The following is a 23,997-nucleotide window of genomic DNA, read 5'->3' on the forward strand; positions in this document are numbered from 1 at the left end:
GGAATGAAAAAGAACCGGGGTGAAACTGATTTTGCAACACTATATATACATTTTTCTTATGTTTTTTATGGTATTGTTCACGTGTTACTGTAAGGGTCTGAAAGGCACCTATAAATAAAATGTATTATTTTTATTATTATAAATCTGTGTAAACTCACCATCATAGCAGAAGAAAGGCTTTCTTTGGTCACATCCAGCAGAGCTCCATCTTCCTGATCTCTCTAACAGAGTCGTAGCACATGTCCTCTTGTTTAGTCCATCATTAAATGAGTCCATGTCCCAGTATCTGAAAGAGAAGTTACTCCCATCTGACCACCTCCAGGTGTCTCTGAACAGGCCGATCCACAAAGCTGTAGAGTCTTTAGACTTCTGCAGCTTCTTAAACTCTTCACTGTATATCTGATCGAGTCCACTGGCCAGGTCGGTGTGATGCTGTCTGCAGTAGCTCTGAGCCTGAGTCCAGGTCACAGACGTCTCAATCAAATGAAAGGTTTTATTGTCTTTCATCATTTCTGTCAAATTAACAGAGAAACACAAAAACATCTTTATCAACTAATTTGTCTCATTCTTCAAACTGTCTCTTTCAGGAACATATGATATAACACAGATTATTTTATTAACTAGATTATAATATTATTAAATATCGTTTCATCATATCACTGTCCACATATTCTCACCATTATAGCAGATGAACGGATGCATCTTAGTACATGGATAATCTGCCCACTTGTCTCTTGTCCTCACACAGTTCTCAGGATATGGTTGATCATTTGGCTCTCCAGCTCCCCAACAGGTCTTATTTTCAGTGTATTCCTCCCCCGGCAGAGACCAGTGCCACCTCCTGTTGTCTCCTCCTGGCTCGCTGTACAGTCCAATCCAGGCTTCTGTTTGACTCTGTGCAGAGTCTTGAAGTCTTCTCATGTCTGTCAGGTCAAACACTTTGGCCAGGTCTGTGTAGTTCTCTCTGCAGTATGCCCGTGCTGCATCCCAGCTCATCTGCTCTTTAATAAAGTGGTACTCATACAGCTGACATGTGATGAAGACACACTGACCTAAAACAGAAGAAATACTGTTGAATATCTGCTGATACAAGCAGGAAACTCATGTTCCCATCAAACTGTCCAGTTTACAGGTGAATCCTTGATTTTCTCAGTCAGAGTTCATTTGTTTAATGAGTCCTGATCAAACTAAATGATTTTAGGTGGAAACAATCAGGAGCCCTGGTAAAATGATCACTCACCCATCAGAAGAAGCAGAAACAGACTCCACTGCATCGTCGCTCTGTCACATGAAAATGACTTTTCTTTCATTTGGAGGAAACAATGAATCCAGCAGCTCTTCACTGTTTGATGGACACGCAGCACTTTATATTAAACACAGATATCTAGTTTATCACACACTGCTGTAAGAAATATACGATTATTCTTAATAAATGATCATCTGTTTAAAATTGTCCATGAAGACAAAGCAACAGTTCAAATGTGGTCCACACAGCACCTCTGTACACAGACATGAAATGAGCCTGCAGGTTTGAATCTGGTTCTTCTCTGGTGTTCATGCAGACAGCTCTGCAGTAAATAACCATCTGTACTAACACACACTCTGTACTCAGTATTTGAATATGAGCATACAGAGTTTTTCCAGCTGACTCAAAGATACAGTGTACATATCAGTTACAAAGGGACTCATTTACATTAAGATCTGGAAGGAAGAAACACTGGACTGTCCAACAAGCAGAAAGAGGAAGTTTCTAATATCCAAATATGACAGCAGAGGTACACATGGACAGGTCACCTCTCTGTGACAGAAACATAAATATGAGTCTGTTGATTTTTGAGAATATAAACATAATGCTGTGTGTACTGATAACTATCGCTGGATCGTTCTGACGCTGACATGATCTTATAAACCTGTCAAAGACATTTTGCATGTACTGATGCAGCAGTCACACGTCTTCAAGCTCGCCCTCCAAATTCACATATTACCAGGTTGTCATCCACACTCAGAAAAATGAAATTGGCTGGGTGTTACATGCATAAGATCCAAACTTGTAATTTGAACTAAATAATTCCATGTTTCTATGGTGAACGTAATGAAACCATGTAGCGTCTGCATGAAATTCAGCAACTTAATTTGTTCTTGTTGAGATGACATGTACTGGCTTAATTTACTTAATGCCATGGTGGTTCGTGCTGTTGCCTCAGAGCAAGAAGATCCTGGGTTCAAATCCACAATGTGGCGAAGTTTGCAGTGGGTTCTCTCTGCGTACTCTGGTTTCCTCCACAGTTAAAAGTCATGCAGTTGTAAGGGTAACTGGCTATTCTAAATTATCCAAAGGTGTTAAAGTGCAAATGATTGTTTGTCTCTGTATGATAGACTGGCGACCTGTCCCTCTTGCCCTATCACTTCCGCAGCCCAGATAAAGATAAGAAGATGGGTGGATTGGAAGTTGCTGTAAATCTATTGAATTTTTTTTGTTGAACATTACTTAATATGAATACAACATGCACTACAGACATAAGTTACATTTCATTCATTCAACAAGATTATTATTGGTGTAACAAACAAATATTTTACTAGTTCATGTAACAAGACTGACTTTTGATGTGCCAAAGTGTTTAAACAATATAAGATGGATTTAAATACATTTAATTAGACTAATGTGGTACAAACATGTTCATTGAACAAAAATCAAATTAATTGAATGTTAATATTATGTTAAACCTACACACATATATCGTGTTGACACAACCAAGATGGATTAATATAACATGATTTGTTTTGATGGAATATAAGTGGCAAGATAAAATTACGTTCATCCAATGAATTATTTTTTTGAGTTCATTGTTGAGTTTGTAGAGCTCAACAAATGTCAGACTGTCAGTGCTGATTATTTAAAGCAGAAAACATAAAAAATAGAATCTACCAGAATGTCATCCTAAACAAATGGCATCCTGGGGGTTGTTACAAGGAAATACAAAAACAAAAATTTTTTATCTGAAAATGTTGCATTTAGTCAAACAAAGGAGTACATGGGTCAACAATAATATGGAATATGGACGTTGCTGTTTTGAAAAGAGTCATGAAGAATCTGCTGTCCGCTATACGAAGAGCCAAAGCAACTGCACATCTATGAAAAGAAGTTCTTTGCATGGACTTTGAATACATCGATATCAAAAACCAAACTTCTCCCATGCACACAGTGGCAGGTTCTGTCTCAGAGCCCTGCAACCCGTCAAAATACAGATAGTTGAGGCAAAATAATATACTGAGTCATAGTTATACCAGCTACACCAGGCTATAAATTTTAGGTTATAAATTCATAACACGCTCTCTTCATTCACCCCCCTGTTCACAGACAAAATTGCAAGCCGGTAATTGTAAGAGGCACAGACATGTGTCTTATACCACGTTACTCTCTGCAGTAAGAAGCTTAAAATACTGATTCATTTAACTTGGCTAAAGGGATTGTTTGTAAAACCAGTCTTTGTTTTTTTTACAACTGTGTTTTTATATTAAACAGAAGTCAAAGCAGCAGCAGGTAAACTAACTACTGTGATCGATCTGATGCATCACTTCCTGCAACAACTCAGGTATGCCTTGATCTGACGTACCCGCTTCAAAGCAAACTTCTGCGCTTCAGAGTTTTAACAAACTGAATTCATTATCAAGATTCAAGATTCAAGGTCTTTATCATCAACACAGTGTACAGCATATCAAAATGCTGCTTCCCAGGTCCAGTTTGTAGTGGGTTTATGGGAGTTTTTGTTGTTTTTGAGTCTTTTGGTGAGTATGGGGTGGCTGTAGCTCAAGTGGCAGAGCAGGTCAACCACTAACCAGAAGGTTGGTGGTTCGATCCCAGGCTGCTCCAGTCTGCATGCCAAATATCCTTGGGCAAGATACTAACACCATGTTGCTCTCCTATGCATCCGTCGGAGTATGAATGTTAGACAATTAGCACTTAGTTTAGAAGAAGTGCTTGTGTGATTGGGTGAATGAATTAGTTGTATAAGCGCTTTGAGTGCTCAGACAGAGTAGAAAACCACTATATAAGAACCAGTCCATTTACCATATTGTGAGGTGTTTGTCAGTCGTTTTGTGGTAGAAGAAGCTCTTGCAGTGTCTGGTCGTTACGGTTTTGATGCTGCGAAACCGTCTGCCAGATGGAAGGAGGGAGAACAGTGCATGTGAGGGGTGGAAAGTGTTAAAGGAAAGTTGTATTCTTCTATTACTGTCTGTACTCTCATAGTGTTTAGCTTCATTTAAACTTAGTGTGTGTGTATGACATGAGGAGTATGATTGAAACCATAAGGAGGAAGCTGCACAAATGAAAGTAGAAATGTTCAAGGCCACATACAGATATGGCCAACGAACTCACCGAACTCACGTATCTTAAGTCTCCATATAGGGAGTTTTTCATACTTTGTATGCTCCGCCTAAGAATATGATACAAGCTTTTTGCCTATATAATAAAGAACACACAGATGCCTCGGCGCGGATCCTCCGTGACACGTCTTGTACACGTTGCTGTGTGGAGACTGTGTCGGGGCATCGCCCACGTACATGTAAAAAGCGCTGAGTCTGTGTTTCTTGCCTCCTGAGTTTTCTCTTAACAAAAGTGTCCTTCACTATGCTGCTCGCTGGTTGAATGATGTGTCTGTCATAGAGTTGGGAGATGCACGGCTAAGATGCACACAGATGCAACTTCATCAGTCTGAGAAGAGAGACCATGTCCCGGTCACACAGCTTGTTAGGTTTATCTAAGCACAAACCTGATGCTGGAACAAAGAGACAATCTACTGCAGCGGCAAAGCAAGACGCAAGACCCCAGAGCTCTTTGTGTAGTCTCGTGCACCAGGGAGACGACCGAGACCATGCCTGTTCCTACTGCTTGAACCCCGTCACTCTCTGTCAGCTCCCCCGTAGCACTGCCTTTTATTAATATGCACAGTCCTATTAACATATGACGTTTAAACAGGCACAGATGTGAACAAAGTGTACCTGTCTGTGTGTACATGTAGGTATGTGTGTGTGTGTGTCTGTGTGTGTGTGTGTGTGTCTGTGTGTGTGTGTGTGTGTCTGTGTGTGTGTGTGTGTGAACTCGCCCACACTGCAGAGCCAAATCAGCTCTCTGTCATTTCACAGGATTTAAAAGAAGAAACCGATCACATGACTGTGGAAACAGATTTATTGAGAAAAGAATGAGGAAGTAAAATCCAACAAACAGCTGACAGTGTGAGCCTCAGAGTCTGGGTTCATCTCTATGTGTGTGTGTGTTTGTTAACACTGGAAAATCCTGGCTTTCCTCGAGCTCAGGTCCATCAGGAAGAAGCTCACCTGGTTGGGCCTGGTTGGCTCCTGCTGTCAGACAGGTGTAAAGACTCTAAGAATACTCTGCACACACACACACACACACACACACACACACACACGATGAAATCTCTAAACACATTTGAGACTCCAGCAGATCCACCACAGTCCACATTCAGTCTGACTCAAAGAGTCTGGATCAAACACAGAGCTTCCAGCAGCTGCTGCTTTACTTCAAGCTGACAGACAGAAGCAGAATCAGGTCCAGGTCCACAATCAGGATCAGCTACTGGGAACCAGGATCAGTCCTGGGGCACAGACAGAGGAAACATTGTTAGACCAGGTCTGACTGCTTTGAACCAGGAGCTGTACTGCTTTAACCAACACTGGTGTGTACCAGCAGGAGCAGGTGCTGGGTTTATCTGCTGTGTTTGTAGCATCAGATTCAAATCATATATGGTGTGGGGGGGCTGAGGGGCCCCGGCTCTCATCTTGTGTCATTAGTTTGTAGATAAATAACCTGCTTTCCTGTATTTGTTTTTAGGCTTTCAAACAACAGTCTTTTTTTCTCCACAGTAGGAATGATCTTTAACTTTTTGGCTGCACAGAATCAGAAACATTTTCTATTAAAAGTAAAGAAGAAACTGAAGAACATCAGCTGAGACAGGAGTTCTCCTCACAGACGACTCATACTGAGCTTAGCTAATGATGATACAGGGCATCGCTCTGTCTCTGCTCATACTAGTGAGTGTAGCTCATCCAGCAGTCCTGTTTCTGTCTCTTAGTGCTGCCTGCTCTCTTTCACAGTTATCACAGTTTATAAAAGTGTCAGTGCACTTTTATAAACTGTGAATGTGCCCACTGCTAATATGCAGAAGCAGTTGTATTAAAAACATGAACTTCTGTAAATAATGACTCATCCACATCACAATCCTGACACTGAGCCTGATGTAAACTGGTGTTTCCTTTCAGTCATACAGGAACTCACCATAGAGGCACACGTGTGGTTACACCCAGAGATCCAGCCCTCAATGTTTCTGGTATTTTCATCTTCTGGTTTAAAATAATCATCATTAAATATGACAGAATCTAAGTTATATAAATAAAGCCACCCTGCAGCCTGAGTGTGTCTTTATAAACTATCTGCCTCCTCATCCTTTGTACCTGCACTCAGAGCTGTGGACTCACCTGGGCTCCAGCTCATCTGGTAAAGTCTTCTCAAGCAAATCAGCTGCTGCTATCGCTTTAGCAGAAGCGACCTTTTTGGGGTAGAAGTCGTAGACTCTGTAGAGCAGCATGGCAGGATGATGACCACCAGAGGGCGCCATGGCATGAACACCAATCAGCGGCATCACTGGAACATAAAAATTACAATTTAAACCATCACAGTTTCCTGCATCCCTCCCTTGCTGTGTGGCTCCCTCACAGCTTTTCAATGTTTCACTGATAATCTGGAATTATAATTTATCTTATGTAAGCTTTATTTACACAGGTAGTCCCAATGAGACATGATGTCTCATTTATAAAGAGAGCTGCTTCAGACAAACATATTAAAATTACTACAATGAAAAAATAGTCTTATAACTAAAATGGTCGAATGTTTCCACTGATGAGTCATTTATACGTCTTTTAAAGTCTGTAAGTAAAATCAACTAAGAGACCTGCAAGTCTTGCATTATGCTCTTTGCAATTCTGTATGAACTGAAGCATCCTGCACAAGGCCCATGAGGACCAGTCAACCAGAGAGTATAAAGTACAGTGGTGTGCTAGATCTTAGTGCTATGTGATAAACAGACTCCAACAGATGGAGAGAATGAGCAGAGACAATAATTATATCACTGGAATCCAAGAGAGCTAAAAAGTGGTAGCAACAAGAAGAAGCCGAACTACACTACAAGACCTGAGGATGAACACAGACCTTTACATTAACCCCCACACCACCGCCTTGTCTGGGACAGCAGAGTGATGAATGTTAAATCCACCAACTGCCACGTCTTTATCTTAATCAATATAAAATTAGATAAATAACTTTCAGATATGACAGTTATGTCAGCATTACTTGAACAGGCCCAGACTCTAAGTATATCAATCTTAGGCAGCGAGCTATGAGCGTTTATATGAAGCATGTGACAGCCAGGCAGTGTTGGGCTGAACACCAGACAACAATAAAAGCATGATTATTAGACACTTGTAAATGTTCTGGTAAACAAACAACTACAACAACAAGTATAGCTGATAACACTGGCCTCAGTAGCAATCATAATACAGTAAGAAATGCTCCAAATCCAGAGACGCCTGGCACCCTAAACCCACACTGGTGGCTGTACCCAAAGCTGCTGCCAGCTGCTGTCGGCAGTTGCTCACCATCTGGTGCTAAATGACATAATGACTTCTCTAATATTTTCCTATGTGGCAAAGCCAATCAGCAGGCTCTGGTTTATTGTAACACAAAGATGAAACCGTCACAGTGTGCTGTGTGTTCAGTCAGGAACTGATTAATCAGTGAGGATCTGAGCTTTCATGTGATGATCTGATGATGCCATAGAAACACTGAGTCACCTGACTTGAAGAACTTCTCCTTCTGAGGTCTCCACAAGCTCAGAGCTGCAGCATCTTTGCTCCAGCCCCCTGGCTGCTTCACATTGGACTTGTGAGCCAAAGGTGTATATCCATCTGTAACACAGAGAGCAAGGGTCAAAGGTCAAAGAGTGACAACTCAGGCTGAACCGATACATGCCACAGCTCTAATGTTTTATGCTGCTCACACTTTGGCTTTGGTAAAGTAATACTGGCGCTCACCACGGCTACTCCTCACCTTTCCGGTAGACGCACCTATATATAACTGACCTTTAGCCTGATTCATGTGGAAATTCCTCACATATCCAATTTAAAAACAAAGGTCCTCTTACAGGGCCCTGTGGTGCCCCACTGTTACTACAATCTCACAGGACATCACAGAGAGAGGAGAGATTCTGAACTCTGACCCTTAATCATTCTAATTTTCATGCTCTGGTTCTGATTTAAATCATCCTGCTGATGAACATCCAAAGTATTCGTGTCCTTTAAAGTGCTGTGAGGAAACATGTATGTAACATGTACATGAAACTGTATAGAAGGCCTAGAATCCACACTGGTTTCAAACTCATGTGTTCTGGCATGAACTGGCTTCAGTTTGGTGTGAGTGCTGCTCTGACCTCTGCTGCACATCATTGTGTAGATGACTCCAGCCAGGAAAAAGACCAGACCCAGGATCAGCCCAAAGGCTCCAATGATCATCAATTTCTTGGATTCAGACATGGATGGGACTGAGGACACACAGGTGAGAGTCACACAGGTGGACAGACACACAGGCAGGTGTACAGGTGTGTGTATACAGACAGGTATTCACCCCAGTCAGTAACCAGAGGTAGGTCCAGGCTGGCGTGCTCCACCATACAGGAGATCTTCTCTCCAGACCTTCAACACAAACCAACATCACTGACTCTCACACAGAACTACAAGTACATAACTACAGAACTACAATTCAGACTTGTTTCCTTTTCGTTTTCCAGCCTAATTCTATTTCCTGCTGTAGCACTCCGAAGTAACGAAAGGAAGGTTTAGTTGGCATGGCTGCATAATTATTTTGAACTTGGAGACTCAATGCTTTTTATGGAATCCTAAGATTTGTTCATTTCATCATTTTACATCTTGTAGAAATGTGTTCCAAGCACTCGACTATCTCAGTCATCCAGGTGTAAAGGCTTAGTCTTTAACACTGGTCCTTTAGAACAGGAGGTTCATGATGTTTTAGCTCAAGTCCATCACAGGTTCAGTTTGAGGAATTCTCTGAAACTGATTACATGACACATCAACACATGCAACAGTATGTAGGGAAATGTTCATATTCACTAAGTGAAAACAAAGAAATTGTCATCACATGTTTATAGCTTTGTTAAAAACAATCTTGGGGACTTCCTATTTTTTGCTCTGCTGAATTCAGACAGTTCCTGCTGAAACACTTGGCTCAGAAGAAATGGGAACTTTAAGTGAACCTTGGGGGGATTTAGTTGTAGCAGGAATGAGGAAGGAGAAGAGGGAACAGGTTTCACAGGCTGAGCTGTGAACATCTGCATCTGTGGATGATTTTCATGTTATTCAAACTAAAGTCAGTGAGCCGGAGACACAGACCAGCCTGAGCTAAATAAGTCTGATACGAGGGGGCCCAAGGATCAGACCAGAGCTGTTTTATTGAAAACATGAATATGTAGGTGTTCTGTGCTGATGCTGGAACTATCCTGAAGAAAGTAGACATGAGACTGAAGAAGCGCCACAGCATCAGGGAAAAAATAAGCAGGTGACAGAAAACATTAAAAAATTACAAGAATAAATAAGAATCAGCAAGTCCTGTTTGCAGGCCCAAACTAGACTCACCTGGGTGTGTACTCCAAATAGGAATGGATCTGGTAGAACCAATCAGCATCTGGAAGCTCTTCAGTTGTTGTTGTGTTGGAGGTTACTCTCTGTCCGTTTCTCAACCAGGTCACTTTGATATATTTGGGGTAGAAGTCGTAGATGCTGCAAGCCAATATGGCAGGATGATGATCAACAGGGGGCTTCGTCCAGTGAAGTCTGACAAATGGTTTCACTGGAAAATGAAAATGAAAATTACTTTGATGAATTTCGCAACAAACTAAAGCAGGACGCCACAAACCACAGACACTCCAGTGTGACGTCAAATAGGCCAAAGCTTTAAAGTGGAGCAGAACTCCAGAGATCATGTAGCTTTAATGAATGTGTCACATTAAACCTTCAGCAGTGTTACTGTAAACTGTGCAGAGAGTCCAGTCAGGAGTTGTGTTGATGACGACATCAGTGTGATGATGTTTATATGATGATTCGATGATGTCACAGAAACACTGACTCGCCTGATTTTGTCAGAACACTTCGGTACCAGAGGTCAATGTTTGGTGTGCAGTACGTCTCCTTCTGAGCTCTCATCGCAGCGAGCTGTCCAGGATCATTGTTAAAGTATTCTGCCTCCTTCACACCGTACTCAGTGTATCCAACAAACATCCCCACACTGCTGCTAAACCTGACATACTCTATCCTGTTGTAATAGTAAGATCTGATGTACTCTATGTCCCGCAGCTCAGTGGAGTTAAACAGGCAGCGGGATGAAGTGTAATACTCGTATCCATCTGAAACACAAAGATCAGAGAATCACTCAGGCTGAGCTGCTCCTCCCACACACACATCTCTACTGTCAGGAGTTACACACAGCTACTGTTGGAGCACCACAACAGTAACATCATCACCATCCAGTCCTAACTGGTCCCTCAAGACTTTCCAAGTAATATCTTCCCCTGAAACCTGCAGTCTGGGCTTGTAAAACCATCCCAGGTTAATAAGTGCCACGATCTAGTTGGGCTGTTATAACAGGTGTGACTGATGGGAACTGACCTAAAAGACCACTCAGATTTTTTTCATATCTTTCTCTGAAAAGAAACATTAATGTGTTGGGGGAGTAATTACTGAAGTTAACTCAGAAAGATGAATTTAGAAAATATTTTCTGTTTCTTCACGTGACTTGGAGATTTTTCCACAATCAGTTCCGACATGTTCATGTTTTTTTTAAAGAAGTCACTAAAACTCACAGCATTTACTAACTCAACAAATTAGTGATGAAAACATTTCTGCCTGGATAAACATCAGCTCATAAAGTCCTTTTAAAATGAACACCTGAGAAACCAGAGCAGCTCCGTGACTTTGGAAGAATGAGCCAACATTAAACAAACAGGGTTGGATTAGATCCTGAAAACCAAACAGCTCCTCTGTGAATTGAATGTGCTGCAGTAGTTTGACTAAATGTTTAATTCACTACTCCTCACTGATCTAACCTGTCAGCCTGGATCTCCATGATTTATCTGCCATAAAGCTTTCTTTTTTAATCTCTATGAGTGAAATGTTTCCAGTATTTACTCCCACACTGTGTGTGTATTTCTGCTCTTTACATGTGGACTGTGTGGTTGATGATTTATGTTTACCATGTTCTTTAGGAAAGTCCTTCATTGCCGTACGAGCCACCTTCAGGTTTTGTCTGCAGACCTGTTGATTAGCCACAGCTTCTTCATACTTTCCTTCAAAGCTTGGATGATCTGCAAAGGCTGGCAGAGAATCGACTCCTTTCCGTTTGTTGAAGTCTGCGTACCAGACCACCTCATCATCCAGGATCAGCACATCCTCTCCATCAGTGTCTGAACAGCTGCTGACAGAGTTCATCTCATACAGACCTGAGGAGATCAGAGGGTTGATTCAGTGTCTGTTATTCAGTCCTGACTCTCAGCAAATGTGAGTCACACAGGAAGCATCAGCCTGATGTTTTAGTCCTTAAATACAGTGTTCATTAAAATCTCTTTTTTTAACTATTAGTCAAACAAAATAAATATTTTATATATGTGTTTAATATTTGTGTTTTTCTGATTTTTTGTCAGACTGCTGGGGAAGAGTGTTTGTGCTGTGGACAAGCTCATATTTAGACAAACATTTGCGACCAAATTGGTCGCACTCTAGAGCCCTGCCCAGTCATAAATTACATATTGTTATAATTACACAAAATGTGTTCTTCATACCTGACTATAGGACCTTCAAGCCTGTATTTGATTCAACCCTATAAATACAGTGTACCCCTTTGGCCTCTTCCCTTTTCTATAATTCCCCTGTGGGAGAGGTGGGTGTCATTTCTTTCCAGACACTGTACAACACACATATAATGTATATTTAGCCACCCTGATATTTCTGAATGTGTGTCTTTAGTTCAGTTATTGTCATCATTGTGCCAGTTTTTGTTATATGCTATAAATGTGTAGTATGTGTGTGCCACAAATGTGTTTTAGGCACCGTTAATGCTAGCATGAATATATAATTCTGGCTAGCTTGGGAGTTGTGGTGAGTTGAGCTAACCCTCTCCGCCACTGTTTGTATTTGGTTGTAGGAGCTGGAGTGAGCAAGTTATTTACTTGGATGTCTTTCATACTTTTACCTTCATTTGTCAAACACAACGCAGAAACACACTGGTTACACGTGTGTGTGTGTGTGTGTGTGTGTGTGTGTGTGTGTGTGTGTGTGTTTGTGTGTGTGTGTGTGTGTGTGTGTGCATGCATGCTCGCAGAAGGACTGTCTCGACAGGAGCCTTTTTAAATGCATCCAATCAGCTTTTTTTTTTAACAAGAGGTGTAGATCATACATTGAAATAAAAGTCTTCTTTTTCATATTTTATAAATATGAAGCTCACAAGATTTTGAGTCCATGCTCATTGTGAAAGAATATAAATCTCTGTGTCACAATGAGTTCTATAAAAACATGTTGTTTATGGGGACAATATTAGAAATCTTTCATGCTCCCTATGAATGATCTATGGTAATAGAAGAGGAAGAAGAGGAAGCTTGAACCCAGATTCTGTCCATTTTCATAAGAAGTGACCGCACAGACATCTGTTAATGAGAGAACATGTTTTTCATCATAAAGACTGTGATGTGAAGCATCAGCAGGACGTTAAAGTGTTCAACAGTCTGGACCCTGAGACATAATAAAAACAGACTTGCTAAAGTAAAAGCAGAGGCCTCTGTGTGCTCTTTTAACAGCTGCTAGTACAAAACACAGTGACAACGTGTGTATTATGTACCCTCAGTCCAAAAGCAGAAAACATAAAAAGCAGAATTCACAAGAATGTCATCCTAAACAAATGGCATCCTGAGGGTTGTTATAGGGAAATACAAAAAGAAAAAGCTGCAAAATATATATCAGAAAGTGTTGAATTTAGAAAAACAAAGGAGTACAGGGGTCAACAGTGAGTATTCTTTGAATATGGATGTTGCTGTTTTGAAAAGAGTCATCAAGAATCTGCTGTCCACTATACGTAGAGCCAAAGCAACTGCACATGTATGAAAAGAAGTTCTTTGCATGGACTTTGAATATATCAATACCATAACGCTCATTTTCTTTGCAAAAGAACAGCACACAGTGGCAGGTTTTGCAACCCGTCAAAATACAGACAAAATAAGGTAAGATAAGATAACCTTTATTAGTCTCACACATGGGAAATTTGTCTTGTCACAGCAGGAAGTGGACAGTGCAAAAGTTATGAAGCAAAAATTAGAATACAATAAGAATAAATACAGTACACAACTGTACAGAATAAAATAAAATAAAAATACTATATACAGTAGAATAAAATAGAATAAAATATACAATAAGATAAAAATAGAATACAAATGCTATATACAACTATATACAACTGAGTAAAAATACAACGATGCCAGAAAAGATTATTGCACATTAGTCTTATTCCACATGTGTGGATGTGTGTGGTTGATCAGTTAAAGTCTTTGTTGTGGAGTCTGACAGCAGTGGGGAGGAAAGACCTGCGAAATCTCTCCGTCCCACACCGTGGGTGCCGCAGCCTGCCACTGAAGGAGCTGCTCAGTGCTGTCACAGTCTCCTGCATGGGGTGGGAGATGTTGTCCAACAGTGATGACAGCTTAGCCACCATTCTCCTGTCACTCACCACCTCCACTGGGTCCAGAGGGCATCGTAGAACAGAGCTGGCCCTTCGGATCAGCCTGTTCAGTCTCTTCCTGTCCCCGGCAGAGATGCTGCCACCCTAGCAGACCACACCATAGAAGATGGCTGAGGCCACCACAGAGTCATAGAAGGTCTTCAGGAGTGGGCCCTTCACTCCAAACGACCTGAGTCTCTGCAGCAGGTTCAGCCTGCCCTGCCCTTTCCTGTAGAGGGCGTCTGAATTATGAGTCCAGTCCAGTTTGTTGTTCAGATGAACACCAAGGTACCTGTAGCTGTCCACAGCCTTGATGTCCATACCTTGGATGTTCAGTGGTTGCAGTGGAGGATGCTTGTGCCTGCGGAAGTCTACCACCAGCTCCTTGGTTTTACTGGCATTGATCTGGAGGTAGTTCAGCTGGCACCAGTCCACAAAGTCTTGGGTCAGTTCTCTGTACTCCTTGTCATCCCCATCAGTGATGAGGCCGACTATTGCAGAGTCATCAGAGAACTTCTGCAGGAAGCACTGGGTGGAGTTGTGGGAGAAGTCTGCAGTGTAGATGGTGAAGAGGAATGGAGCCAGAACCGTTCCCTGTGGGGCCCCCGTACTGCAGACGACCCTGTCCGACACACAGCCCTGAGTCCTCACATACTGTGGTCGGTCGGTGAGGTAGTCCAGAATCCAGGTAGTGAGGTGATGGTCCACTCCAGAGTTCTCCAGCTTGTCCTTCAGGACCGAGGGAAGAATAGTGTTGAAGGCACTGGAGAAATCAAAGAACATGATTCTCACAGTGCTCCCAGCGGTCTCCAGGTGAGCGAGGGAACGATGTAGGAGGTGAATGATGGCATCATCCGCTCCAATGCCAGGCTGGTAGGCAAACTGAAGTGGGTCCAGTGATGAGCTCACAAGGCGCCGAAGCTGAGCCAGGACCAACCGCTCCAGGGTCTTCATCAGGTGGGATGTCAGAGCCACCGGCCTGTAGCTGTTGAGGTCCTTGGGGCGTGAAGTCTTTGGCACTGGTACAACACAGGAGGTTTTCCAGAGCTGTGGGACTCTTCCCAGCCTCAGGCTCAGGTTGAAGAGGTGCTCCATCACCCCACACAGTTGGTCCACGCAGGACCTGACGACCCTCGAGCTGATGCCATCTGGGCCCGCTGCCTTCTTGCCATTAATCCTCCTCAGTTCCCTCCTAACCTGGGTGGTTGAGAGAGACAGGGTGGAGCCTTGTGTTGAGTGTGTATTGCATGTTGTTGGGGGTGGGGAGGAGTGAGCAGGGTGAATAGAGGAGGTGTGAAGTGTCTGAGGTGTCAGAGGTGGAACAGCAGCAGTGGGGGTGGGTGAGTCTGCAGCCGATGTTGGAGACTGCCTCATGGCTGAATCAAATCTGTTGAAGAAATGATTCAGTTCATTTGCCCACCTCACATCCCTCCCAGGCAGAGAGTTCTGATGTTTGTGGCCTGAGATCGTTCTGAGGCCTCTCCAGACTTCACCAACATTGTTTTGCTGAAGCTGGTTCTCCATCTTCTGCCTGTAGCTGTCCTTCCCATTCCTTATCAGTCCCCTCAACTCTCTCTGCACCCTTTTCAACTCCTCTTTGTCTCTGGATTTGAAGGCCCTCCTCTTCTGCTTGAGGACAGCTTTAATTTCTGGGGTAATCCAAGGTTTGTTGTTGGAGAAACACCGTACAGTCCTGGTAGGTACGGTGTTATCCACACAGAAATTAATATAGTCAGTAATGCATGTAGTAAGGCTGTCGATGTCCTCTCCGTGGTCATCACAGATCACCTCCCACACAGTGGACTCAAAACAATCCTTAAGAGCCTCCTCGCTCTCCTCCGACCATCTCTGTACTGTGCGGGTGGCTGGTGGCTCCCTGTGCACTAAGGGCTCATACACAGGGACAAGGTGCACCAGGTTGTGATCAGATCTGCCCAGGGGAGGGAGAGGTGATGTACTGTATGCCTCTTCAGCATTGGCATACAGTAAGTCCAGTGTTTTATTGTCTCTGGTTGGGCAGGTCACATACTGGGTGAAGGTGGGAAGTGTGGAGTCCAGTGAGGCATGATTAAAGTCCCCTGATATTATGAGAAGGGCTCTCAGAGATTGTGTTTACAGTCTGCTGACCACTGAGTGGAGAGAGTCACAGGCTGCATCCGCATTGGCTGAGGGGGGGACATACGCTGTTATCGCGATAACATGCGAGAATTCCCGGGGCAGGTAGTACGGACGCATGCTAACGGCTAACAGCTCAATGTCTCTGCTGCAGAGTTGTTCTTTTACAGTGATGTGCCCAGGGTTACACAATCTGTCATTCACAAACACTGCCAGTCCCCCTTCTTTCCTCTTACCGCTGTCTCTCTTGTCCTGTCCGCTCGCAGCATCTGGAATCCCGGTAGTGTCACGCTCGTGTCCGGAGTTAGCGATGTTAGCCATGACTCCGTTAGCATCATGATGCTACATTGCCGGTACTCCCTCTGTGACCAGGTTAGCGACGTGAGCTCATCCATCTTATTGGGCAAAGATCTTACGTTTCCAATAATTACAGAAGGAAGAGATGGTCGATAACGTCTCCTTCTCGGGCGACGGCGCTCCTTCCCAGCACGACACCCCCGTCTTTTCTTCCTCAGCTCGCTGGGAATGTCGAGTCTATCCGCCGGCAGTACTGCTGCGGGACGCAGCGCTAACAGCTGATCCTTACTGTAAACAAAGGATCCCTGCTCTCGATCCCCAGACACGGGTGAAAAAAGCAGAAAAAAACTAAGAAAAACGACCAGAACTAACACAAAACGGTAGAACGTGGTTGCAGAGTCTAATTACTAATACGTTAGTTATAAAAAATACGAGAAGAAAAAAGATAAGAAAGAAAGAAACTCAGAATGAGCAGAGCTGCTGTAACAGGCTGCCGCACACGGGGGGCGCCGGAAGTAGTAAAGATATTATATATAAAAAATGATATAATATATAATATATTATATATAATATAATATAATCAATCGTCCATTATGTCCCTAAACTTGAAAGAAGCAGTCCTTTTAAAAGATTTTTCTGATTAATTACTTTCTCTTTCTGTGAATTAACAAAACGACATGCTGACAATATCTACTTTATCCTTTCTAAGTGTGGGATAAATGTTCAAAAAGGTTTGGCTATGTGTCTTTGTAAAAGGGTAGGCTAATAAACTGGATTTATCTAATTTATGTCTTTGAGGTTATGATTAATAACCAATAAAATGGGCTTCAAAGAGTACAAGTAGCTCTGGGCTACTAATAAGCAAGCACAAATATGTTTGATAGGTTTTAGATCCAAAAGCTTTCAAGCATTTGAGTCTCTACTTTTAGATTTTTAAATGTTTTTTAAATGTTCTTGCTTTCATACTTTTGCTTATTAATTCATTTAGTTATTAAGTTAATAAAGTATCAACAGTGTACATGGTATCTTTTCTTGACTTGGCTTCTATTATATCTGTAACACTACAAACTGAGTCAGAGAATTCATTCAAATTCATTGTAACTGAAAGAAAGCAAATATAGGCATATTAAAATGTTTCTTTAATACTCTTACTGTATTTATCCTGATCTATTCTAAACTGTTTAGAAAGTTTGTCCAACGGTATGTGAGGAATAACAACAATTTTTGTTCCTTTTCATGATGTTCCCCCTGAATCCAGGCAACATTTGAGCAACCAAAAAGCAATAGCACAACCTACTGAGCAAATGATGAAATGCACTCTCGATATTTTGCTCTTTATGAACAAACTAGAAGAAAAATCACTGATGGAAAAAGAAGAATTTTTTTTTAAAAAGTGAAATATTACCATATTTAAAATACACCCATTTTATCTGAATTATTTGCTTAATTCAGATACTGTAATATAAATTCACAGGCCAGTTCATAAGGTACACCTAGCTAGTGTAGACCTACCTTAATTCTTCATATCTCTTTCTAGATTCAACACATTGCGGAAATATTCACACATGCTGATCCGAACTGACATAACTTCATCACACAGTTGCTGCAGATTTGTTAGCTGCACGTCCATAAGGCAAATCTCCCATTCCACCACATGCAAAAGGTACTTTATTGGAGTAACATCTGGTGACTGTGGAGGCCATTTGAGTGCAACAACTTCATTATCACGATCAAGGAACCAGTTTGAAATCATCTGAGCTTTGTGGCGCATCACGTTAACCTGTGCTTAAAACTCACAATGAGAACCATATAAAAATAAACACTGGGACTTGTCAGTCTAAGGAGCTTGGAAAGAAAAGCATCTGGAGCAGGGGCGGATCTAGAGAAATTTTCTTAGGGTGGTGTGAGGGTGGCAAAGAAATCAAATGGGGTGGCAAAATCAAAGCCTTTTTTTTTTCCAAAGACATATGCAGGTGGTTACATATGGTTAAAATGATTCAAATGCAGTAAGTACACACGCTTTTCATATAAATATAGTCTGTAACTTAATTATTGTCTGTAGCCCACATAACTGCACACTTTAGTTACATAAAACATGAGTTTTGATTTTATGTACTGTATAGCCTGTATAATAAATAAATATGTAGCCCAATAAGTATAAAATCCAGAAAGCTACATGGGGTGGTTCGTTTACAAACACAAAGTCTAACTTAAGTTTCACTGTTTTTGTTAGAAAACAATCCCATTGTTACATTTTTAAATTACACAAAATGTCAGAAATCTGCACTGTCATGAACAAAAATTTAAACCTAATTTTTCATGATTTGTTGGATTAACCCACTGAGGTCTGAAATACAACCGGCCATTTTTTGACTCCTTTTGAGTTTACGTTTGTATTTCACCCTCAGATTGTTTCATTTTATTTTTTCCCCTTGCCTTGTTTCATATCATTCTTTTTAGCTCAACTGAATTTAGTTGTTTTTTTCACTGACATACTGCATTAGTATTACTGATCTGAAATCACACAAAGAACTTAAAATCCTAGAATTAATTTTTTTTACAGTAAAAAAAACCCCACAGGCATGTTGAGTAAATGTTTATAACTTGAAATGCAAATATAAAATGTACATTTTGTAAACATATTCAACTATTAATTAATGATGCGCGAATCATGAACGATGCGCGAATCAGGCTCTCTTACACATTCGGAGAAGCAAGATTTGCCAAGTTTTGAACACGAACGTTGAGATGCTAAGGGAGATAGGACTTCTGCGACAGCCTGCTAGGTGGCCTAGCAACTCACCGGACTCGCCTGCTACCCCTCCCCGGGCAAGGAGGCGTCGAAGGCGGTGCGCTAGGACAAGGAAGCGGGGCAAGCGCGGAGCTGTCCGAGTCAGGCTCGAGGCTAAGCCAACTCGCCCAGCCATACCATCGATCCTCTTGGCCAACGTACGATCTCTGGACAATAAAATGGATAACATTCGACTTCTGAGATCAGCGAATCGCAGAGTAAGTGACTGTTGTGTGCTAGTTTTCACTGAGACATGGCTTAATGATAACATTCCGGACTCGGCCATACAACTGGAGCAGCTAGCATGCTACAGAGCCGACAGGGCTCTCGTAGACGGAGGCAAGACCCGAGGTGGCGGGGTCTGTGTTTACATCCTTGACGAATGGTGTCGTGATGCCACTGTAGTACACAAACACTGCTCATCATTGGCGGAGTTCATGATCGTGAAGTGTCGCCCTTTCTACTTGCCCAGGGAGATAAGTTCGATCCTGTTGATCGCTACTTATATACCTCCAGCTAGCAACAACAGTGATAGAAATGCGGCGCTGAACGAACTGTATCAGGCCATCAGTGAGCAACAAACAACACACCCAGACGGTTTCATCATCCTCGCAGGAGACTTTAATCATGCTGATCTTAAAACTGTTCTCCCAAAGTTTCATCAGCATGTACATTTTCCAACAAGGGGAGACAACACATTGGACCTGGTCTACACACAGGAAAAAGGAGCATACAAAGCCATCCCCCTCCCCCACATCGGCACCTCTGATCACCTCACTGTTATGCTAATGCCAGCATACAGACAGAGAGTGAAGGTCATCAAACCTGTTACGAAAGAGGTAAGAGTGTGGCCACAGGAGGCCACCTCTGCTCTTCAAGACTGCTTTGGGTCAACTGATTGGAACATATTCAAGGAAGCAGCCACCTACAATAACTTCATAGACATCGAGGAGTACAGACACGGTGAGCTCATACATCACCAAATGCATTGATGATGTTACACAAATGAAAAGTATCACAACCCAAGCCAACCGGAAGCCATGGCTAACAGGAGATGTCCACAGGCTGCTGAAAGCCAGAGACAAGGCCTTCAGAGCTGGGGATGAAATAGGCCTGAGAACAGTGAGAGCCAACCTGTCCCGTGGCATCAGGAAAGCGAAACAGGACTACACACACAAGATAACCTCCCACTTCAATGATAGCAAGGACGCACGAAGCCTATGGCAAGGCATCCAGGCTATTACAGACTACAAGCCTGCAGCGCGTAGCTGTGAGAGTGACACCACTCTGCTCAACAACCTGAACAGCTTCTTTGCACGATTTGAAGCACAGAACAACACACGCCCACAGAAAACACCACCACCTCCACACGACCAGCCTCTGTGCCTGTCTGCTGCCAGCGTGAAGAGGACACTCATCACCATCAACGCCCGGAAAGCAGCGGGTCCAGATAACATCCCTGGTAGTGTGCTGAAAGACTGCGCAGAGGAGCTGAAGAATGTCTTCACAGACATCTTTAACACCTCCCTGAGGCAAGCCACTGTCCCATCATGCTTCAAGACTGCCACCATCATACCTGTGCCAAAGAAACCATCCCCAGCCTGTTTCAACGACTACCGCCCCGTGGCACTGACACCCATTATTATGAAGTGCTTTGAACGACTAGTCATGTCACACATCAAATCCACCCTACCTCCCACCCAGGACCCATACCAGTTCGCATACAGAGCGAAACGATCCACAGAAGATGCAATCTGCTCTGCCCTCCACCCAGCCCTAACTCACCTGGACAAGAAAGACTCATATGTGAGAATGCTATTCATAGACTTCAGCTCAGCATTCAACACCATAATACCACAACAACTCATCTGTAAACTGGACAGACTGGGCCTTAGCACCTCCCTCTGCAACTGGCTGCTGGATTTCCTCAGCCAGAGGCCTCAAGCGGTGCGTGTGGGCAACAAGGTCTCAAACAGCATCACCCTGAGCACGGGGGCTCCACAAGGCTGTGTGCTCAGTCCTCTGCTCTTCACCCTGCTGACACATGACTGCACAACAACCTACAGCTCTAACCACCTTGTGAAGTTTGCGGACGACACAACGCTGGTGGGGCTCATCACCAAGGGCGATGAGACCCACTACAGGAAAGAGGTTGAGCTCCTGACCACGTGGTGCAGAGACAACAACCTCCTGCTAAATGTTAGCAAGACCAAGGAGGTTATTGTCAACTTCCAGAGAGGCCCCACCTGTCACCCCCCATTGACCATCGACGGCGCTGCGGTGGAGAGGGTGAGCAGCACCAAGTTCCTGGGGGTGCACATCAGTGAGGACCTCTCCTGGACCACCAACACAGCATCACTGGCCAAGAAAGCACAACAGCGCCTCTACTTCCTGCGCAAACTCAAGCGGGCAAGTGCTCCACCACCCATCCTGACCACATTTTACAGAGGAACCATTGAAAGCATCCTTTCCAGCTGCATCACTGTGTGGGGCGGTAGCTGCACTGATTATAACAGAAAAGCTCTACAGCGCATTGTGAGAACAGCTGAGAGGATAGTTGGTATACCACTCCCCTCCCTGCAAGACATCTACACCACCCGCCTTACCCGCAAAGCCATCACAATTGTCAACGATGCAACCCACCCCGCGCACTGTCTGTTCAGCCTCCTGCCCTCCGGAAAAAGATACAGAAGTCTCCGCTCCCGCACTACCAGGCTCACCAACAGCTTCATCCACCAGGCTGTGAGACTGCTGAACTCTCTCCCCTCCCGGCTCCCAGCCAGCAGAACCACCAGACTGGCAGGAGTATAGGAAGACAGACTGGACCTCCCCCCCCCCCCCCCCCACACACACACACACACTCCACAACAAGGAAACACTCTCCACATTCCTGACTGGAAACGACTACCTCTGCATTACAATTGCACACACCTGCTGCTATATATTTTTTGTATTTTTAGTATTTTCTTTAGCACTATTTATATTATTTATATTACTATTACTGCTGCTACAGTCTTATGCTGCATTAAAACAAAAACACTTACCAACCACAACCTGGGACTACGTCAAGTAGACTAGTACACTACTTTCCAGGGCGCACTGTGGAACACTTTATTATATGTTATGTGTAGGTCCTGTCTTGTTATATCCTGTATGTTACCTAAATGTTGTGCATCTGCACTTTATTGTTGTCTATGTCTACGCATGGGACAGTGTGAAACGTAATTTCAATTCCTTTGTATGGCAAGTACATCTGAAGAAATTGACAAATAAAACTGACTTTGACTTTGAATCGTTCAATACTCGAGAATCACTTTACTGACTCATGAATCATGATTCACAAGCCCAACTGACTCACTGACTCATCCCTGTTGCTGTTAGCAGCAATATATCTAGCTTATAATTACAATTGTGGAGAAAAACACAACATCCAGTATCTTAAAAACATTTCTGCTCTGAACTAGAAGAAAAAACCCTGAGTAGAAGCTCACATCAATACAATAGCTCCTCGGTTCACAGTAGCATCGCTCTGCTAACATGCTAACAGCACATTTGAGCTACTCACCCCCTCCTTTCCTATGCTGAATCATAGGGTTAGCAAATCACTCAGGACTCACTAACCCCCTCCCTCCTGTGCTGAATCATAGGGTTAGCAAATCACTCAGGACTCGCTCACCCCCTCCCTCCTGTGCTGAATCATAGAGCGAACGAATCACTCACTCATTGACTCACTCACCCCCTCCCTCCTGTGCTGAATCATAGAGCAAGTGAGTCACTCACTCACTCACTCACTCACCCCCTCCCTCCTGGCTCACAGCTTCTTCTTCTTCTTGGTTGGCAACCAATGTTAAGGCGCATTACCGCCCCCTGGCTCACAGCTCAGTGGACATTTAGATGAGAAAACATATATTTGACACATTTAAGGAAAATATTAATAAAATAAAAATAAACAAAATAAATGTTCCCTTTAGAAATTTTTTTGCTCTTTTTTGCTCTATAAAATAATTGTTTTCTTTTAGAATCACTCATCTTAGCAGTAGGATATACATGAAAAGAGAAAAGAAATTAAGTTTGATTGAAAATGTACATTTTTTGCACTCTCTGGTCAACTGTCTCAGTGAATCAAATGACTCAAAAAACCCGATTCACTTTGGTGAGTGACTCATTAAAACTCGATTCAGTAAAAAGAATCAAATTTACCATCACTACTATTTATCTAAAAATGCAGCCAATACACCGGGGCTGTTTTTTTCATTTTGTACAACCATTTAAAAATATTACTAAAACTAAAATTAGAGAACAATCAGGTGTCGCATTAAGATGCCCCACAAATGATTTGTGCCGCCCGTAAAAAAAAGTTTGTGGATGATTGAGCATGCGTCAAGACATTTGTGGCTCTAATTGCTGAAATGTAACATCTCCAATGTTGAATACAGACTTTAATTGGGTAGTTGTGCATGTGGGAGAGGTGATTGCAGGAGAATTGTGTTTGAATCCCCCACAACCTCTGAGACAGATTCTGTTGGGTTTATATTTTATTATTGTCATTTGTATTGAGAAACATGTAATCATTTGTGTTTAGAAGTATATAGTTGATGGCATATTGAAAGAATGTCTCATCCTAGGAGGTCTGTAACAACTCTGTGTAGCATGAAGAGGCGAGTGTGTTCACTCCTCCTCAGAGTGTTCTGGCATAGATCACACACCTCCTAGGAGAGGTCGTATCTTCTCTTGCTGATATATGGTATAGCAAACATACGTATATCTGTTTGAGTGTAAGAGCCTTTTGTTCAGATGTACTGCTAGACTCCTGGCACCAGCTTCGGGGAGTCTTCAAGGGGTCACATCTTGACCCCACACACACACACACACACACACACACACACACACAGGGTATTCTTTGTTCACATGTATACCTATGTAAGATGTTATATGTTAATGACCCTAT

At 42.8% G+C, this 23,997-nt stretch overlaps 1 protein-coding gene across 2 annotated transcripts in view; it reads right to left on the reverse strand.

The window, feature by feature from the left end:
* Positions 1-23,997, reverse strand: part of LOC100692238 (H-2 class II histocompatibility antigen, E-S beta chain) — a 488,804-nt gene that overhangs the window by 44,296 nt on the left and 420,511 nt on the right. Inside the window, exons 2-8 of one of the 2 annotated variants that reach the window (XM_025905425.1) lie at positions 10,218-10,490; positions 9,724-9,937; positions 8,699-8,766; positions 8,505-8,615; positions 7,870-7,983; positions 6,499-6,664; positions 5,171-5,618 (exon numbers count right to left, since the gene is read on the reverse strand). The exons of the other annotated variant lie outside the window; for it this stretch is intronic. Of the exons in view, the coding sequence (XP_025761210.1) occupies positions 5,597-5,618; positions 6,499-6,664; positions 7,870-7,983; positions 8,505-8,615; positions 8,699-8,766; positions 9,724-9,937; positions 10,218-10,490 (968 nt within the window). The 3' untranslated portion in view covers positions 5,171-5,596. Of the gene's footprint in view, positions 1-5,170; positions 5,619-6,498; positions 6,665-7,869; positions 7,984-8,504; positions 8,616-8,698; positions 8,767-9,723; positions 9,938-10,217; positions 10,491-23,997 lie in introns of those variants that run through there. 2 annotated transcript variants of the gene reach the window in all.

Source organism: Oreochromis niloticus, linkage group LG3, assembly GCF_001858045.2.
Source record: "Oreochromis niloticus isolate F11D_XX linkage group LG3, O_niloticus_UMD_NMBU, whole genome shotgun sequence".
In the NCBI taxonomy this organism is placed as follows: Eukaryota; Metazoa; Chordata; class Actinopteri; order Cichliformes; family Cichlidae; genus Oreochromis; species Oreochromis niloticus.